The following is a 21,487-nucleotide window of genomic DNA, read 5'->3' as shown; positions in this document are numbered from 1 at the left end:
CAGTGTCTCTGTTCACTTCCTGCATATTTAGAGAGGGGACTTGGTCTTTTTGATTTTGTTTCATCTGTACATCCTCAGTGACCATCATCTGCTGCTGATTTTCAAAGTTGCACATTTCATGGATCACTATCTCAACTTGGGTCAACACATTTTCTTTGACCTCCTGATCATTATCAGTGCTCACTTCTGCTGTCTTCTTCTGATTCATCGGTTCAGGGCCAATGACATCACAATGTTGTGTCTTCTTCTGCTCTTGAAGGAGGTACACGTCACTTTGTTTCTCTTGAATCACCTCCACATTTGTACTGAGCTCTTTTTCCCTCTGCTGCTTTTGGTTCATTTCCACAATTTCTTCAGGGTTTTGGTCTTTGAAATCTTTGTGTTCTTTGACAACATGTGTTGTTGCTAATTCTGTGTGGACTAACACACTCATTTTAGTTATATCAGTGTCTCTTCTCTTCTCTTGTATAATTCCATTTCTGGTTTCCTCGTTATTCTCTTGGCTGTCTTCAACACCACCAACAACCACAGGGTCCTCGGTCTTCTTCTCCTTTTGATGGTTATGCAATTCTTTCTTCTCCTTCTTTGTATTTATTTTTGCCGCCCTTATCTGCTCACTGAGAGACAGCATTTTGGTTTTCTTCACCACAATAACTTCGCTACCATCAGCTTTGCCAACCAAATTTTGTTCACTGCAAATAAGTGTTTTTCCTTCTGGTTCCTTAACATTTTCTAGACTTCCACTAACATCACACTCCTTCTTATCTTCATTCTCAACTTGGCTGACATCCACATCTTCTGGGACCTCAAGGTTTGTTATCGGCTTCTCTTCTTTGATACATGAATCAGCTTGGTCTTCCTGAGACAACTCTACATTCACACAGGTATCAGGATACTTTACTATTTCCTGTTCTGCTTTAATGTCCTTGTTCTTTACATTATCTCCATGGACATCAGCTTCTTTGTGACTGATTATTTCAGTTTGCTTTTCTGGGATCACCTCTATATTTTTACAGGCAGTTGGCTCATTAAGCTGAAGTTCTTCTTTATGCTGTAGGTCTGCTACTTCAGTTTCAAACACTTGAAGATTTTCAACCAATATCTGCTCTTTTTGGTTGTAGATTTCAGCTTGATTTTCTTGGAATTTCCTCAGAATTTCCACCTCTTTATCTTGAGAAAGGTGAGTTTCTTTAGTAAGCTCTGTATCCATCTCTGGTCTTTTTACTAATGTTTTCCTTTTCTTCAAAGCAAAGAATATTTTTGACAAAAGTCAACTGTAGATCACAAATTGTTCAGTTTCAGACTGCACGTGATCAACTGTCCTTCAGAACTCTGCAAAGAATAAGGAGTTTCAGTGTGCCAGATGACTTGTATACCCAGAATGTTGCTTAGAGACAGGAGGAAGAAACTGTGAGATCTGACATCTTCTGTGTGATTATGAGGTATCTGTCAATCAACAGAATCCTATGATGACTCAAAGAAAAAAATGAAAATGGCGATAACATCCCAGCAGTTACCAGGCCTTTTAAGAAAGTACTAAGAGATTAGGAGAGATAGAGAAGATAGATAGAGAAGGTTTGCTTAGATTAAGAAGGCTGAAATCAAGCAAATTGCCTGGGCCAGATAACATTTATCCTACAGTGCTTAAGAAGGTTAGTAATTAATTTATATACCCCTGACATATACATTAAAACCACTGACTGGTGAATAACAATGATTATGTTGTTAACAAGAACAGCCTGCTTTGGTGCAAATGAAAGTGACGACAGGTGCACCGGAAAGGCAACAGCAAGACAGACCCCCAAAAAGGGAATGATGGCCACAGTCAATTACTCTCTCCTCATCCTTCCTGACTGACAACTCTCCTCTAGTTTTTCGTTTTGCTAGTGTCCTTGTCGTTACTGGTAGCATGAGGTGGTGCCTGCAGCTGTAGCCCAGCTCCTCCAGGATGGTACATAATAATAATAATACATTTTATTTATATAGCGCCTTTCCCATGCTCAAGGCACTTACAGAATATAAGAAAGAACGGCAGGGTATACATTATATAGCATTGTACAAATCAGATAAATAAATAAAGAAGATTACGACAGTGAATTTTACATCTATACATGCTGCCGCAAGAAGGTTTGCTGTCTCTCCCAGCACAGTCTCAAGATCATGGAGGAGATACGAGGGGAGGGGTCATTACACAAGGGCAGCTAGACAGGATAATGCACCCTGCAAAACTTATTTGGGATGGTTTCAGGAACATGACAAACAGTTCAAGGTGTTGACTTGGCATCCAGATTCCCGAGATCTCAAACCAAATAAATATCTGTGGGATGTGCTGGAAAAACAAGTCCAATCCATGGAGGCCCCATCTCATGATTTACAAGGTTTAAAGGATCTGCTGCTAACACCTTGGTGTCAGACATCTTGTGGAGTCATTGCCTAGATGGGTCAGAGTTGTTTTGGTGGCACCTTCATAATATTAGGCTGATGGTTTTAATGTTGTGGTTGATCAGTCATACTTCAAAAAATATTGCAGAATGGAGAAAAATTTGCCCCATTGTATAAAATGGCTGATCAGGTTTATCCAAGTAATTATAGGCCAGAAAGCTTAACTATCATCACAGGGAAATTAATATAAGCAATTATACTTTTGAGCATCTCATGACAAGCACTGATGTATAATTAATAGTCACCATGGGTTTAGACAGGGGAGATTGTGCTTCACTATTATTATATGAGGAATGAACACAAACATAGAATCAGACAGGTGCATATACGAGGGGAAGATCCAAAAATTCCCAGAAGTGAAAAAAAATGTTATTACGCAACTTATAACAATTCCCCTTTAGTTGCTATCAAAATAGCATTTCCTATACTCATCTTTTGTTACGGGTGGCATGGTGGCGCAGTGGTAGTGCTGCCGCCTCACAGTAAGGAGACCTGGGTTCACTTCCCGGGTCCTCCCTGTATGGAGTTTGCATGTTGTCCCTGTGTCTGCGTGGGTTTCCTCCCACAGTCCAAAGACATGCAGGTTAGGTGCATTGGCAATTCTAAATTGCCCATGGTGTGTGTGCCCTGTGGTGGGATTGGTTCCAGCAGACCCCCGTGACCCTGTAGTTAGGATATAGCAGGTTGGATGGATGATGGATGGATCTTTTGTTACCGTGTGTTGAGTCTCCTGCAATTTTTTTCCTGGATTTCTTCCACGGTAGCAAATCATCTTCCCATCTGTCTCAATTTTAATTTTGTGAACATAAATAATGAGAAGTCAAGCAAAATGACACCATTCCGGTTGATTTTGCGACTTCTCTCATCGTGCTAAGAATCATAGTTCGCTTGCAGGAGCGATATATTCGCGCTAATCCGAGACAGAGGCTGCAGGCCGAGGGAAGGGGGAAGCTTGATGCCAGGAGTGGGGAGCTGGGCAGGGCCCTCCTCACTCATGTGCCAGCCTCCATTCAAGTCGATCTACCTCTGCATTTTGGAGTGTACCTTGCCTCTGCTTACCTAGCGATACCTGTTTGTTTATTGATTTTTAAAGTTTGTCCTTTTTTACTACTATTTGGGCAGAGTCAAGGGGGACAACTAGTTTTAACATAAATAATCTTGCTAATGCAATTAACAAACTACATAAGTGACCATTGAGTTCTTGGTCACCTCACTGACCAAGGTTCTTCTTAGCGGTAACTCAGTTTGACTGGATGAGTATCTCTAAGACAAGTCCTGGTGGTTTCATACTTTTTCCATTTCGCAATTATTGAGGCTGCTGTGCTCCTAGGAAAACTGCAAGCTTTTATTCCCTTGCCCTGAGTGTTCCTTGCACTTCTTTTCAGACATGCGTTTTAAAAATTGTGGGACCTTTTATACACAGGTGTGTGCCTTTCATCATTGCTGCTTGTGCTCCCCGGGCAACAAGTGACTCTGTTTGTGGTGTGAGTGCAGAAAGGGCTTCTTTATCATCATCCTGCCATACAGATGTTCTTTGTGCAAATTGCGCTAAATTGTAGACCGATGTACAGATGCACCATCTGCAGCCAGATGTTCTTGCAGGTCTTTGGAGGTGATCTGTGAGTTGTCTGTCACCATTCTCACAATCCTGCGCATATGCTGCTCCTGTATTTTTCTTGGCCTACCAGACCTGCTAGGTTTAACAGCAACTGTGCCTGTGGCCTTCCATTTCCTGATTCCATTTCTTACAGTTGAAACTGACAGTTTAAACCTCTGAGATGGCTTTTTGTAGCCTTCCCCTAAACCATGAGACTGAAGAATCTTTGTTTTCAGATCTTTTGAGAGTTGCTTTGAGGATCCCATGCTGTCACTCTTCAGAGGAGAGTCAAAGGGAAGGAAGCACAACTTGCAATTGACCACCTTAAATACCTTTATATCTCAGGATTGGACACACCGGTCTATGAAGTTCAAGGTTTAACGAGCTAATCCAACCAATTTGGTGTTGTAAGTAATCAGCATTGAGCAGTGACAGGTATTCAAATCAGCAAAATCACAAGGGACCCAAATTTTTGCACAGCCAGTTTTTCACATTTGATTTAATTTCATACAACTAAATACTGCGTCACTAAAAATCTTTGTTCAGAAAACACCCCAGTACTCCGATGTTCCTAGGAAATGAAAGACATACCACTGTTATCTTTTTTGTTGAAAGGAGAGCAGGTTGAGAGGGGTTCCCAAACTTTTTCATAATAATACCAGTAGAGAAAAGCATAAAAAAGTGGATAGTAAAGTCTGGATATATGTATAGTCTTTAGATAAAGCTTATGAAAAGTTAAAAGATGACAAGGATGAATGTCGCAGGCGGCTTGTGATTTAGCACTCATAGTTGTTCATTAGATGCTTTGGTGTCAATCAGATGGAAACGGACACACATTGCTAGCGCCTTCTTCTAACGTCTTTCTATTCTCTTCTGTGTTCTGTGATTGCTACTTGCACCTGATTGGCTGGCTGTCAAATATGATGAATGAATTTGCTCAGATTCTTTTATTAGTTTGAGCACGTCCATTTTCCCAAACAATAAAGTTTTTGATGTTACAGCCTTTCCCAGGCTGTAAACCCATTTAGCAACTTGTTGTCCCAGATGCCTATCCTTTCCCAGGTTTTAAAGTAATTGATAACCTGAGGCATCGCCATGTCTTCCTCTTTTTGTTTGAACAAGTCAAGTCAAATTGGGTATCATGCACTGGTACAGTGTGTTGCCGCACCCACTACACAACGAAACAGCTCAGGATCCCGGTTGGCAAACCCCCAGGCAGACACGCGGTCCAGTCCCACCCTCTGGAAATGACCCTCTATCTGGCACAGCCGGGTGTTATGTGGGTGACCCCTTGGTCTGGTGCAGCCACTCAGGTCCCCAACAATGAGGTTTTTACGAACTGGATCACCCTCACGGAAACGCACTACATGGCCATAGTGCTATAACTGACACTCCCTCACAATGCAGGTAATGTGCCTCATTTGGGACTCCATGAGCAGCTGCTCATTCAACACAAAGTCAAACCAACAGTACCCAAGGATTTTTTGGAGAGACACAGTACCAAAGGAGTCCAGTCTTCGTCTCAGGTCACTGGATAGCGTCCATGTCTTGCAACCATATAGCAAGACAGCAAGCACCAGGACTCTAAAGACATGGACCTTCGTCCTTCGATATCGGGAGCACCACACACCCCTTTTCGGTGACCTCATGACCCCCCATACTCTCCCAATCTGTCTACTGACTTAATAGGAAGAGTCACCAGAGACATGAATGTCACTGCCAAGGTAAGTAAACCTCTCAATGAGGTCGACATTCTTTCCAAAGACAGACACACTGCTGATGGCCGTGCCCAAGAGGTCATTAAAGGCCTGGATCTTGGTTTTTATCCAGGACACTCACAAGCCCAGACATTCAGACTCCTCACTCAGTCTTTCAAAAGCCCCAATCAGAGCCTCCATTAACTCCATGAAGATCACAGCATCATCAGCAAAGTCAAAATCCGTGAATCTTTCTTCACCAACAGATGCCCCACAGCCACTGGACCCCATGATCCTGCCCAACACCCAGTCCATACAAGCATTGAACAGAGTAGGAGCAAAAACACAGCGCTGACAAACTCCGGAATCAACTGGGAAAAACACAGAGGTTCTGCCTCCACTCTGCACAGCACTCACAGTACCAGTGTACAGGCTGGCCATGATATCCTGCAACCTTGAGGGGATCCCGCAAACCCTCAGGATGTCCCACAGGGCAGCTCGATCAACTGAGTCGAACACTTTACGAAAAACTGATAAAGGATCCTATTGCGGAAGACCATAGCATGGACCTTACCCAGCACAGAGAGCAGTGTTATCCCCCTGTAGTTGCCGCAATCCAGGTGATCACCCTTCCATTTCCAAATAGGGATGCCAAGTCCCATTTTCCAGTCAGTTGGGATGATGCCACTCTCCCAAATGGAAGCAAAGATTGCTTGCAATGCCAGGACGACAGTCTTACCACCAGCCTGGATAAGTTCACCCCGGATACCACAGATCCTTGCAGCCTTTCCTCCCCTCAGCTGGTTCACCACTTGTGCAATCTCAGTGAGATTGGGGGGTTCACAACTAATTGGAGGATTAGCCTCAAGAACCGTTTATTGTTTGAACAGCTGTTTTAAAAGTGAGGTACAATTCAGGACTAGGATATGGAGGAGTGCTGGCTCTGAGGCTAGGGATCTGCACTGGCAATCGGAACGTTGCTGGTTCAAATCCTGTAAAATACCAAAAGGGACTCTGTTCTGTTGGGCCCTTGAGCAAGGCCCTTAACCTGCAATTGCTAAGCGCTTTATAAATGCAAAGAATTATTATGCTTTGACGTGCCCTGTTCATCTAGTGTTGTCCTGAGCAAAATATATAGAAAATATAGACAAAGATCTGCAGATTTTGTGCACCACAACAAACAGCATGATGGACAGACCAAAACACGAAGGGTAATAAGCTCCAAAGTTTACCATTTTTTAGAGCATCAGCTCAGTTTAGCGTGTGATGTTAACTTTTCTCTGTTGTAAACAATGCCTGATTTGCCCGGTGTAGCTACACAGATCAGCCATAACCATTAAAACCACCAGCAGACGATGTGAATAGCATCAATTGTCTCACTGCAATGGCACCTATCAAGGGGTTGAATATATTAGACAGCAAGTGAACAGTCAGTTCATGAAGTTGATGCGTTGAAGCAGGAAAAATGTCCAAGTGCAAGAGGATCTGCGTAACTTTGACAAGGGCCGAATTGTGATTACTTGACTGGACCAGAGAATCTTCAAAATGGCAGGTCTTGTGGGGTATCCCTGGTATGCAGTGGTTACTACCTACCAAAATTAGTCCAAGGAAGGACAACTTGTGAACTGGCGATAGGGTCACGGGTGCCTAACCAGGGATGGGTTCATGTGTGCCAAAAACTCATTGATGCGCATGGGGAGAGAAGGTTTGCCCAAAGATCTACTGTAGGAAAAATTGCTTAAACACTTTGCTGGCCTTAATGCTGGCACCAGACCACTCAAGAGTGGTAATGCTGACCCCTGTCCACCACTGAAAGCACCTACGACTACTGTCAGAACTGGACCATGGAGAAATGGAAGGTGGAGGGCTGGTCTGATAAATTACATTTTCTTAAGATTATGTGGATGGCCCAGTGCAGGAGCATTATTTACCTGTGAGAAGAGATCGCTGCAGGATGCACTATGAAAAAACCAGACGATGGGAAACCTTGGGTCCTGGCATTTATGTTATTACATTTTTGACATGTACCACCTACCTGAAGATTGCTGCAAACAACCTACTCCCTTCATGGTAACAGTATTCCCTGATGGCAGTGGCCTCTTTCAACAGGACAATGTGACCTGCCCTGCAAAAAATTGCTCAGAAATAGCCAGAGGAACAGGACAGAGAATTCAAGGTGTCAACTTGGTCTCGCAGTCTGATCAAGTGGGAGATGTGCTGGAAAAGTCCAATTTGTGGAGACCCCACCTTGCAACCTACAGAACATACAGAGACTTGAAGGATCTTCTGTGTTGTACAGCCCATGCCTCAATAGGTCAGAGCAGTTCGGTTTTGGGCCTAAACAATATTAGTCAGATGTTTCATGTTTTGGCTTATTATATATGACAACAGACTGATTCAAACATTGCAGTTATTCTGTCTTCCTGAAACATCAGATCTGCTGGTCCAGGACAGTCGTTCACCTTCAACAAATCAACTTTGAGAATCAGCCTTTTGGAATCACAGAAAACCATGGATCAGCCTTTTGGCATCACAGAAAACCATGCTAAGTCTGCTTCGATAAAAAAAATTACCCTTTTTCACTCTGACGCGCGCGCACACACACAAATACTCAAGATCCTCTTATCTTGCATATCAAAAGAAAAACCTGAAACAATTTATGCTTATAACATAGGCAAACTTTAATTTTTTAAACATGAGAAATCATTTGCCTACAAACAAAGTCCCTCATTTATGATACCAGAGGTTTAATTTAAAGTTCACAACAAAGGAAGGGTGCTTCATGTGTGGAGTTGCCATGTTTATTCCCCATGCCCTCTGGTTTCATGCCACAGTCCACAAAGACAAAAAGGTTAAGTGGACTGACGATACAAAATTGGCCCCCCGTTGTGTGTGTGCATGTCTGAATGTGTTCCCTTGTGACAGGCTGCCACCCTGTTCCAAGCACTGCTCCTGCCTTGTCCCTCTCTGGTTGCCGGGATGTTCTCCATCTTCCCCAGCTCTGGAAAAACGGGATTAGAAAATGAATAGATGGATGGTTTAAGGTGAATGACTTTCCTGGAACTACAGAGAGATTATCCAATGATACGAGATCCACAGTATGGCACACATGACATTATGTGTGGCAACAATGCCCATGGAATTGGAAACCTCCTCCAGTGCCCCGGACCACTGTAAGTAACAAACAAAAGAGCAATAGCCAAAAAAATATTAAAACTGATTTGGGGAGGAGAAAAAGCATGACATAATACAGGTTGAAGAAATCAATAAGTATCTTATCCTCTTTCAGACAATATTCTTAAATGAAGCCCATTATGATGGGCTTGAAGCAGTGTATCTAGCTGATACCACCAATACCAAAAAACAAATATTAATGACTCAAATGCAAAGCTTTTATTATAACCAGTCAAATATTTACTTAAGACAACTGTCTAGCATTAAGGACAGGAATTACTCTTGGCACTATATATTGAAACTAAATCATGAAAAAGCTCATCAACAGACATTTTTAATGGCCACCCCTGAGTCTCAAGACCAGGTGCAGAGTGGACTCCTTCTGGATGTTGTAGTCGGACAAGGTGCGTCCATCCTCCAGCTGCTTGCCCGCAAAGATCAGTCTCTGCTGGTCCGGTGGAATACCTTCTTTGTCCTGGATTTTAGCCTTCACATTCTCAATGGTGTCGCTAGTTTCAACTTCAAGGGTGATGGTTTTGCCAGTCAGGGTTTTAACAAAGATCTGCATGCCACCCCGGAGTCTCAGGACCAGGTGGAGAGTTGACTCCTTCTGGATGTTGTAATCAGAAAGGGTGCGGCCATCTTCCAGCTGCTTTCCCGCAAAGATCAGCCTCTGTTGATCAGGTGGAATGCCTTCCTTATCTTGAATTTTGGCCTTTACATTTTCAATGGTGTCACTGGTCTCAACCTCTAGTGTTATGGTTTTGCCAGTAAGGGTTTTCACAAAGATCTGCATGCCACCCCGGAGTCTCAGCACCAGGTGAAGGGTAGATTCTTTCTGAATGTTGTAGTCAGACAGGGTTCGTCCATCTTCTAGCTGCTTGCCGGCAAAGATCAACCTCTGCTGGTCAGGTGGAATGCCTTCTTTGTCCTGGATTTTGGCCTTCACGTTCTCAATAGTATCACTAGCCTCAACCTCAAGGGTGATGGTTTTGCCAGTCAGAGTTTTCACAAAGATCTGCATGATTTAATCTGAAACACAAGACATTTACAATAAGATAACAAAGAACAGATCTAAAATTTATCACAAATAAATTTTGCCAGCTGTTTTTTACTCCAAAAATCTAATTCTGGGTTTTGGAGCCTAATCTCACAATAGCTAAATGTAAAGTAATTCAGGAATGCCAAAGATGCATGGTTCTGAAATATGTAGGTTTTACCCAAGAAATGGGCTATAGGCAAAATATTATTGCAAGCACCCTTATATTTTGACAAAAAAATAAAACAATGTATCATTTATTATGGTAGTTGAAGCTAGGTTAAGGAGGGAGGTGATTAAAGATCAGCAGGATGGTTTCATGCCAGGAAAGAGCACCACAGATGCAATATTTGTTCTGAGGGTGTTGATGGAGAAGTTTAGAGAAGGCCAGAAGGAGTTGTATTGTGTCTTTGTGGACCTGAAGAAAGCATATGAGAGCCTCGAGAGGAGTTGTGGTATTGTATGAGGAAGTCAGGAGAAGAAGAGAAGTATGTAAGAGTGGTACATGATATGTAAAGAGTTCAAGGTAGAGGAGGGATTACATCAGGGATCGGCTGTTAGCCCTTTCTTATTTGCAATGGTGATGGACAGCTTGATAGATGAGATTATACAGGAGTCCCCTGTATAATGATGTTTGGGGATATTGTGATCTGTAACGAGAGGAGGCTGAGGAAACCCTGGAGAGGTGAGGAGTGAAGGTCAGTAGGAACAAGACAGAATACGTGTGTAAATGAGAGGAATGGCGAAGATGCAGGGAGTAGAGTTGGCGAAGGTGGAGGAGTTTAAACACTTGGGATCAACAGTACAGAGTAATGGGGAGTGTGGAAGAGAGGTGAAAAAAAGAGTGCGGGCAAGGTGGAGTGGGTGGAGAAGAAGTGATTTGGGACAGACAGGTGTCAGCATGGTGGGGAGACCAGCTATGCTATATGGGTTAGAGACGGTGGCACTGATCATAAAACACGAGACAGAACTGGAGGTTACAGAGTTAAAGATGTTAAGATTTGCATTGGGTGTGACGAAGATGGACAGGATTAGGAACGAGTGCATTAGAGAGTGTCAAAGTCAGACCAGCCCTTCCTAGGAACTCCACTAGAGTGAGGTTATTAGCCAATTATTTATTGTAACATCATTGTGCATGTGTTTATCTTTTTTTTTCAAAGTAAATAGGGTTTGCCCTGCTGGCATCCAAACTATTTTGGGACTTGTTCTGCCTTATCACTTGCCCTGCTACAATGGACATAACTAAGCAATCAAAGGTTAAGGTTTCTTTATTTAGTCATGTTTACACAAGAAAACATGAAATTTGCCTTCTCAGTTGCATCTAATAACAGACAGAATGAAATAAAACAAATAGAAACAAGGCAGTTAGATAATGCATATTTACACCAAAAAAAAAAAAAAGGTTACAGGATATATATCAAAATCTTAATCATTATCTCCGATATTTCTTATTGAAAAGTCGTATGGCATTAGGAAGAAAGGAGTTTCTGGAGCGATTTGTGTGGGTTTTCAAAGTGACTCTCCTTCCTGATTTACTGAACTTTAGTTCTACATGTAATGGATGTCTGTCATCATTTGAGATGAATTCCAATTTCTTTAACGTTGCCCTCTGACACACACTAGTCAAATCATCTACATCTGTCCCAATAACTTTAGCTGTATACTTTGTAATCTGCTGGAGCTTTTTTGAGTTTTGGTTTGTCAGACGATTAAACCAGGCAATGAAACTGAAAGTGATCACAGACTGGATCAGACTGCGGTAAAAGGACAACATGAGGTCCTTGTCTACTTTAAATTATTTTTTTTTGTATTTTTTAGAATTAATGCTTATTAATTCTAATTAATTAATACTTATTTAGAATTAATACCAAGGTTATTCCTTTCATTCAACTATAGACAAGTCAATAAATCCAATCAGAATAGCTAAAAGTTATGTAATTCAGGAATGGCAAATTTACACTATTATTTCTTATGTAGTATTCATCGATAAGTACATTTTTAATTGAACACCATTACATTTTCCATCCATCCATTATCCAACCCACTATATCTTAACTACAGGATCACGGGGGTCTGCTGGAGCCAATCCCAGCCAACACAGGGTGCAACGCAGGAAACAAACCCCGAGCAGGGCACCAGTCCACCGCAGGGCACACACTCACACACATGCCAAGCACACACTAGGGACAATTTAGAATCACCAGTGCACCTAACCTGCATGTCTTTGGACTGTGGGAGGAAACACGAGGAGAACATGCAAACTCCATGCAGGAAGCGAACCCGTGTCTCCTAACTGCGAGGCAGCAGCGCTACCCACTGCACCACTGTGCCTCCCCACCATTAAATTTTTGCAAATAAAAAATCTTTTAATGTGTGAATTACTAGGTTAGAAGAATTATTTAAGCAATCAAAACATAAAAAGGATGTTGTGTTATATTTTCTGCTGGACAAGTTAAATACCTAAGCTGTGTAACAGTTTGCAGTTTTGATTTATGCTAAAATGATGCAACATCACTGTAAGAATTCAAGAGAAGATTCATTAGGCTCACTTCAAGAGGGCAGTTTGGAGCCATTACGAATGAATGAAGGGTTTAATGTTTCATAAAAAACTGAAAATATGGCAAGATTAATTAATATTTACAGATATCTTAATATGCATTTTAAGATGACTGAACATTCATATCTCAAAAACAAAAACAGATATCTGAAAATACATCTATTTTGGCATTTTAAGGTATCTCATACTTCCTGATATCTTGACATGACAGGCCATACATTTTGAGATTTCAGAAATGTATTCCAATATATCTCATCTGCAATTCATTTTGAGATATCTGAAATGCATTTTCAGATATGCATCAACTATCACAAAATAACGTCCTTTGAGTTTTAAGTTATCTTAAATACATTTTCCGTAAATGTTACAAGTGAAATGTCCTTTAGTACTTCTAGAACACATGACACAATGATTTATATTACTCATTAGTAAAAAAAATATATATTGGCTATTCAAATAGAAGAATCACTGAACAAAGGTAGCAAATCTGCTACTTTATTCAGCACACTATATAAAGAAACTGAAGAAACAGCAACCTAAATCAGCTGAAAGGAGAATATATCAGAGCACCAGGGATCTCCAAAGGGAAGCCTTGAAATACGATGCAATGGGTTCCTCTTCAACAGTTACTCTTCACAGCCACGTCACATACATGAATCTCCAGAAGGAAAATTGTGCTGTCTAAGGGTGTGTATTCTGTTAAAAAAAGAAACAAATGCAGATTACTTAAAGACTGCAAATGAGATGAGACATCCTCCAAATCAAAGGCATATTTTTAGTAAGCAGCCATTTGAAGTGCAACATTAAAGCAGGTACCTGACAAATGGCAAGGACAGATAAGCAGGTCAGCAACACACTGTAAATAAAGCAAATATATCTGCAATAAGGAAAAATAGGTTAATAAAATCCTTTACATATTTTTAAACAGGAATGAAAGCAAGTTAAATGCTGTATAGTATGGTGTGTAACTAAAGAAAGTAGTAGCCATGCAAGCCCTCAGACACCGTTTGCTGGAGTTATTTCATATATACCAATCAACTCTGTACATCATATAAATAAAATATCCATTTTCTATATATTATATATAAATACTGTATATGCATGCATATTCTGCATGTGTTTATGTATATAAAACTACATTTAAACATATCTTCTTTATACATAATATACCATTTTAATATGTCTACTATATATAAGCAAACATACTATTTAATTTTGAACATAACTTGCTTTCACTGCGTATTATATACAGTACATGCACTGCATATGCATGCATGCACTATGTGTTTATGCATATAAAATTTACATTTAAACGAACAATGCTGTTACCTTCTTAATACATAATAAACTACTACTATAGTACTATATAAAGAACTATATACAAGATTATGTACAATTATGTACTAGCCATCTTTGTACATAATGCATTTTTAATATCAACTGTTGTGTATGCATATATACAAATGCTGTATTTGCATGCATATACTGTATGTGTGTATATATATATATAGATATATATATATATATATATATATAGATATATATATATATAGATATATATATATATATAGATATATATATATATATATATATATATCTATATTAAGTTACATTTAAACATACAATGCTGTTATTTTCTTTATACACAATACAGTATACCATTTCTACATGTACTATATAGAGTACTAAATATAAACACTACATGTATGTTCATTTTATATATATATATATATATATATATATATATATATATATATATATATATATATATATATATATATATAAAGTTTCATTTAAACATACAATGCTGTTATCTTCTTTATACACAATACAGTATACCATTTTCAGATGTACTATATAGAGTACAATATGTAAATACTGTATATGTATTTATGTATGTAAAATTACGACCCTGTTATCTTCAGGAAATGCATAATGGGGCCAAAAGACAATATATGTAGGTTTGATGGAGGGATCTGAAATGATAAACCTACATGAGCACTACACTACATTAAAATATTTTTCGAGATAGAAAATCTCATTACAATAATTCAATAGTGCCATTAATGCAACATTTTAAAAAATATAATTTTGAAGTGACACTTAAGAACCGATTTGTTTTTTCAACCATTACAATATTTTCACACATTCTTTCAGCATAAATTATAAAATTACTCTTATCAGAACTAACTTGAAAAACTACTTAAGTTTAAAATACTTGACTATATTCACAAAGACTAAGTAGTGCCTAGTTTTGAGGAAACTGCCTTTATTCAAAATAATAAACAGTAGTTTATTGAAACATTGGAAAAGCTGAATAATAAGAGAATGTCACTTAATTGTACACCATTCTGGGGTCGCTCCCAAGCCTGCATAAATGGGGGAGAGCCGTAAAAAAAAAAAATCACCTGCATATTATAACAACCCCATATAAAAATGGAAATGGCAGAGAATGAAGAAGAAAAAGACGAATGTCATTTAATAGTCCTGTTCAGATGGGAATATGCAAAGATACTGTAAATGACACATTTTAACATGTATTGTGGTGAACCTGTCTGTGAATGTAGCCAGTAAAAGGGAAAAGCCATGAACACATGAATCCCAAAAGATAAGCATATCAGTCTTTATGTAAAAATAGATTAGTTTCCTATATGACAGACAAACATGTAGACATACTGTAAAACAATATAATGGAGTTTTGTCATCATTATGTCTATCTAATCCATTTTCCAATTTCATGAAAGCTTGATTTATGGCACATAACAATATACAGTGTATCAGCACATCATGGAATTTAGTATAAATATATAAAAATGTTGAATTTCTTGTCATTTTGCGCTTTTCAAGTTTAATTTATAAGTTTTGTATTAAGTTAAATTTAAATGTAATTAAAGATCAACTTTCATGCTTTAACTTTGATTATGAATACAATATACAGATTTGCTGTAAAACTATTCACAATTGTTTGTGTTTCACCCATTTACATTATTAAGTACAAGAAATGTTTTTTGCAGCTCAACAAGTCATCTGGAACAGATAAGCTGCAGAGCAACAGGAATTAGACAAGTGTGAAAGTGTAGATCACTAAGAAAAACATTCTTTACAAGTTAAGACCGTTTCTCTACAAATAAAAATACAAAATTCTCTACAAATATATCTACACTTTCATTTTTCTCTTACAAAAAACAGTATTCTTAAGCAGATTGTAAAAATGAAGCAAAATAGAAGAAACAAATAAAGTTACACATTCTGAATAGTTATATTTCCACAACTACCTTCGTTCACCCTACTACCAAATAGAAATGTTTTATTCGGCAAATACAACATGCTATAAAAATTTGGAAGGAAAATATGGAAAACATAAAGGTATACATTTACAAATAACCCTAATTTCAACTGCTAATTTGAGTTTCTACTCAAAATAAATATATAGTTACTTCCTTTCGGGTGCTGTGCAAGCAGCAGCATCTTACAGAAGCTCTGTTTCTCAATGTTTTTGATTCTGTACATATTTACTAAGTTATTAGTCTTCATTCAGATTAGAATTGATGTGGATGCTGGCTTGACACTGATAGTAGCCACTAGAAATTGGAAAAATGGGATTTTAAATGGATCTTAAATGGCCAAATTTCCCCATGGGAAGAAATAAAGATCGATCATCCATCCATCCATCCATCCATCCATCCATCCATCCATCCATCCATCCATCCATCCATCCATCCATAGTTCTTCACAATGTAGAATAGAATTAACTTTTATAGATCTATCTATCTATCTATCTATCTATCTATCTATCTATCTATCTATCTATCTATCTATCTATCTATCTATCTATCTATCTATCTATCAAATTATAATTATACTTCACAATTAACTTTTAAAGATCTATCTATCTATCTCTTATATATAGATAAATTATAATTATATATGAAATTATAATTATAGTTCTTCACAATGTAGAATAGAATTAACTTATACTTTTCAGCTTTTATTTTTGTTTTGACTTACACAGTTCTGCAATCATAACCAATACAGTCAACCCCTTTACAACCCAAAGGAATTTTACAACAGGGATCTAATACAACATTCATAATGAATTAATCTGCTGTCAGTTATGTTAGAATAAAGTTGTTTTTTCTTCCTAATATATTTATCTCAAAATTCAAACCTGTAAAAAAATCCAACTACTGTATTCAAAAACTACATACAAGTTACAATGTAAATTCACCTCAGTTGTTCACGCAACAGTTTGGGAAGAGCTTGTAGCTGCTGAGGGATTTTCTAGAGTTTCTGGGACTGTTCCATTTTTAAGTAGGGTCCATTGGTGTTCACCAAGGAAGTTAAGGTTGATTTGTTTAAGATACTGTAGTTTCACAAGCACACACATTATTAGGTTGTTCAGATACTTGTAATGTGTTTCATTTAACATATATAATAAAGCATTTTGTTTGTTTCACAGACTCAACACCAGGCTTTATTTAATCAGAACCTACTTCTATTTTTCTTATGTGGAACAGTCTATAGTTGAGGTAAGGATACCTAAAGTATTTCTAATGGCCACTCAAGATATGCCTCAAGGTTAGATAAAGATACATAGTTTGAAATACTAAATAAGGTTTTGGGGAGGTAAGCATATACACTATTGCTCTTACACATTTCATGCTGAATCCTCATTTTTAATCCACTCAGACATTTTTCCTTTGTTCATTTTCTTTTAACCCATTTACCCTAGTAGGTGGGATCTGGTGCAAGACCCTGGATTAAATGCCAGTTGAGAGTATGGCACACTCATACAAAAAGAGCTGTTCTTAAAAGTTACAAATCAGCCCAATGAGCAAATTCTTGAGATATGGGAGGTAACCTGAGTCCCCACAGAAACTCCATGGAGGCAATGACTGGCCCAATCCTTGTAGGCAACACTGTGAACCAATAAGGCACCCTGCTGACTTCTACATTAATTAGCTCTGCCCCATAACATTCTGGGAATAATTTATACTCTTGTATTGATGTCCTTGTCTGATAATTCCAGAAACATGTTTACTAATGAGCAGTTTCTTTCTTCTTCCTCTTCTTTTGTTATTTATTTATATTCCTAAAATTGTGTTTATCCTTTGAAGAAAAAAAATGGATAGAATACATATAAATAAAAGGAGGGCTAATTCAGCAAATGTGTTGTAGCCTTGAAGGCTTTGGCCCAGTTTCTTGATAGAAAATGGTGGAAGATTCAATCATTTGGAGGAAAATTCAAATAAAATCAAATAAATAAATGTATTGTGAAAAGTGTCATCGGATAAATGATGAAATAATATGTGAGCATAAACAACTAAATGTGGTACTTGTTGCTTATTACTTGATGTATTTATTTAATTATGTCCTCATTTATTTATTTCAGTGAATCCATACACAACATGAAATATGTCTTAAATGGAAAACTATCAACATCACCCAAGGGGGTGAGCTCTAGCAAGAACTGTGTTTTGATTGGTGAATCATCAGTAGAGTACATATGAAGATTCCCAATACGAGGAGCAAGCAAAGCAAAGTTGCGATTGTGCACGTCCATGGCAGGTATGAGTATAAGAAAAAGTTGTTCAGAATTACAGTGTTGTGATCTGTACCTTTATTCATTTTTAGGGGATTTACTGAATGAATTTACAAAATCTATATGTTGATCTATGGGTTTGAGAACTCAAAGATTATGATTTTCTCATTAGTTTTTATGCTTAGTTCCGGATTTCTCCTGTATTGCTGCAACGCCATCTTTGTTTCCTTTGGCACTGCTGTTTCAGCAGGTTTCGGTGTCCCCCATTATTATAGCAATTTTCCCACATTTCAGCAGGATGTGTGCCACTTGTGACGTCATTGGAGTGACTGTTTAAAGGTCGCTCCAAACATCTCTGTGTTATTTGAGTTTCACAGGTATGGCTTGTGTATGGCAAGCCAAATTAACATTTAGAGATATCTCAAAATGAATTTTATGATATCTGGAAATGCATTTTAGATATCTCAAATTGAATTATAGATATCTAAAAATACATCTATTTTAAGATATCTAAAAAAAATTGTATGATATCTCAAACAGATTTCAAGATATCTTGAAGTGATATGCTGTACATTTTCAGATATCTGAAATGCATTTCAAGATATCTTAAATGCAATTTGAGATATCTTGAAATATGTTCATGTGCATTTTGAGATATCTCAAATCCATTTCAAGATATCTTAAAATACATCTGCAGGCATTTTGAGATATCTGAAATACATTTTCAGATATCCTAAAATAGCTTTGTGCACATTTCAAGATATCTCAAATACATTTTCAGATATCTTAAAGTAACTTCCTGCGTATTTCAAGATATCTCAATTACATTTTCAGATATCTTAAAATAACTTCCTGCGTATTTCAAGATATCTCAAATACATTTTCAGATATCTTAAAATAACTTCCTGTGTATTTCAAGATATCTCAAATACATTTTCAGATATCTTAAAATCACTTCCTGTAAAATTTCTTATACTTTCAATGGAACTTCCTGCCTATTTTAAGATATCTTGAAATGCATTTAAGATATCTCGAAATGCACAGGAAGTGATTTTGAGATATCATGAAATGTATTTGAGATATCTTGAAATGTGCAGGAAGTTATTTTAAGATATCTTGAAATGTATTTGTGATATCTCGAAATGTGCAGGAAGTCATTTTAAGATATCTTGAAATGTATTTGAGATATCTTGAAATGTGCAGGAAGTCATTTTAAGATATTTTGAAATGTATTTGAGATATCTTGAAATGTGCAGGAAGTCATTTTAAGATATCTTGAAATGTATTTTAGATATCTTGAAATGTGCAGGAAGTCATTTTAAGATATCTGAAAATGCATTTCAGATATCTCAAAATGAATTTGGGATATCTTAAAATGAGAAGGAAGTTATTTTAAGATATCTCGAAATATAATTTAGATATCTTAAAAAGCATTTAAGATATCTTGAAATTCATTGTTGTTTCAGATATCTGAAATACATTTTTAGATATCTAAAATTAATTTCATGATATCTTAAAATGGGTCTCTGCTCTATTTCAGATATCTAACAATGTATTTCAAGATATCTAAAATTGTATTTCAAGATATCTAAAATGCATTTTAAGATATCTTTAAAAGGACACTCAATTATTTCAAGATATCTCAATAGCACTTTCAGATATCTACAATACAATTTAAGATATCTCAAATACATTTCCAGATATCTCAAAACAGCTTCCTGTCCATTTTCAGATATCTCAAATACATTTTCAGATATCTCAACATCACTTCCTGCTCATTTCAAGATATCTCAAATACATTTTAAGATATCTTATAATAAACAAGAAGTCCCATTGAAATAATAGGCAATTTTACAGGAAATGATTTTGAGATATCTTGAAATGCATTTAAGATATCTTAAAATGCATGAAAGGTCAATTTAAGATATCTGAAAATTCATTTGAGATATCTTGAAATACAGACACAATTATTTTGAGATATCTGAAACTGTATTTGAGATATCTTGAAATGCATTTGAGATATCCCGAAATGTATTGCAGATATCTTAAAATGTAAAGGAAAGTATTTTAAGATATCTCAAAGCGAGTTTCAGATATCTTAAAAAGTAAATTACATTTTAAGATATCCGAAATTCACTTCAAGATATCTCTAAATGTTAATTTGGCTTGCCATAGCTTGTGCTCAAATCTTTCTCAACTGTTTGATTTGTTTGACGATCCTTTCTTTTTTGCTCTTGGTTCTGACTGTTGATTTTGGATTACGCTTCTAGTTTTTTTAAAGACTGGATTGACTTTCAGTTCCAACCTTAGCTTGACTTTTGGCTATGCATATCTCCATATCTCCTCTAGTCTCACTTTGAGTCAGTATACACCGTACAAAGCTACCAATTTACTTATTAAGTTTTGTCGCATCCTTCTCACTAGTTTGTCAACAAGCTATTTCGCCTTTCTCTCCAATGCTTATAAAGTATCTCTGCAAAGCACAAAAGAAATGACACCCCACCCTAAAAACTCTCTCTTTAAGAAGCATGGCCACCTAAAGGTTTCATGAAATCAACAGTTTAAAATAGGGTCCCAATATGAAGCAATGCCGATTAAATTATGAAATAGCGAGGACATTTCAAATATCAGTACCAAACACACAAGTTGATATTGGCTCTGTGTGGGCTGTCAAAAACAGGTCAATTGGGATTTGCACAGCAGGCCCCAAATATCTGTCCCAGTGTGGGAAAACAGATGAGAAGCCCAGATTTGGTCATGAACCTGAAAAAAATCCACACTTTTGTAGTCCATCCATACATTTTCTATACCAACTTATCTGGGGTCTGGTTGTAGGACATCTGGAGCCTGTCCCAGCAAGCAGCAGGCAAAAAAGCAAGAACAACCCTTGGACAGGGCACCAGCTCATCACAGAGTGAATGCACTCATGCACAGAATAGGGACAGTTTAGCATCACCAGTCCACCTAACCTGCATGATTTTGGATGGTGGGAGGAAAGCATCAGAAATGGAGGGAACCAACACGGACGCGGGGAAAACATGCAAACTCCATACAGCGATGTCCCAGGTCATGAACCCCAGTTGTCTTACTGTGAAGCAGCAGCACTACCACTGTACCACATTTTACTGGTCCTCTCCTTGAAGCTTTTTATTTGGTGCTTAGTTATTTTTTTGTATCAATTACAATGTGTAGTCATGAAGATTTACAATAGTTTTAATCAATAAGTAAAGAAATAAAAAACAATACTAATGTGGCTTATGTATTTTACTTGAGGAAAATAACTGCATACAATTAAGTCAAACTTTTACAACAAATGGCTTCACAAGCAAACTAGTAAAAAAAAGAAAAAAAATTCAGAAAGCTAAAGAAAAGCAGGAACAAAAAGAAACAAAACAGAATTTAATGCCTTTACACTATTTATGCTTACAAAATACTGTTG

At 37.5% G+C, this 21,487-nt stretch overlaps 2 protein-coding genes across 4 annotated transcripts in view; one reads left to right on the top strand and one right to left on the bottom strand.

Moving 5' to 3' along the window:
* Positions 1 to 21,487, top strand: part of LOC114647822 (uncharacterized) — a 1,111,123-nt gene that overhangs the window by 1,055,544 nt on the left and 34,092 nt on the right. The gene's annotated exons all lie outside the window — the stretch shown is intronic.
* On the bottom strand, positions 8,430 to 13,389 carry LOC114647823 (polyubiquitin-B-like). 2 transcript variants are annotated; one of them, XM_051924513.1, is made up of 4 exons: positions 13,323 to 13,389; positions 13,043 to 13,202; positions 9,887 to 9,942; positions 8,430 to 9,658 (listed from the first exon to the last, which is right to left on the bottom strand). In XM_051924513.1, exons 3-4 carry the CDS (start codon positions 9,932 to 9,934, stop codon positions 9,245 to 9,247), a joined length of 462 nt encoding a protein of 153 aa, XP_051780473.1. In that variant the 5' UTR covers positions 9,935 to 9,942; positions 13,043 to 13,202; positions 13,323 to 13,389; the 3' UTR covers positions 8,430 to 9,244. The 2 variants fall into 2 exon arrangements, with proteins under 2 accessions (XP_051780473.1, XP_051780472.1); XM_051924512.1 differs by having other exon boundaries at positions 8,430 to 9,942.

The sequence above is a fragment of the Erpetoichthys calabaricus genome, chromosome 3 (genome assembly GCF_900747795.2).
Source record: "Erpetoichthys calabaricus chromosome 3, fErpCal1.3, whole genome shotgun sequence".
NCBI lineage: Eukaryota > Metazoa > Chordata > Cladistia > Polypteriformes > Polypteridae > Erpetoichthys > Erpetoichthys calabaricus.
This window is presented reverse-complemented; position numbering and strand designations above follow the sequence as displayed.

Coding starts and splice junctions, on each gene's coding strand:
- LOC114647823 (XM_051924512.1), bottom strand. CDS start 9,934: ATGCAGATCTTTGTGAAAACTCTGACTGGCAAAACCATCACCCTTGAG.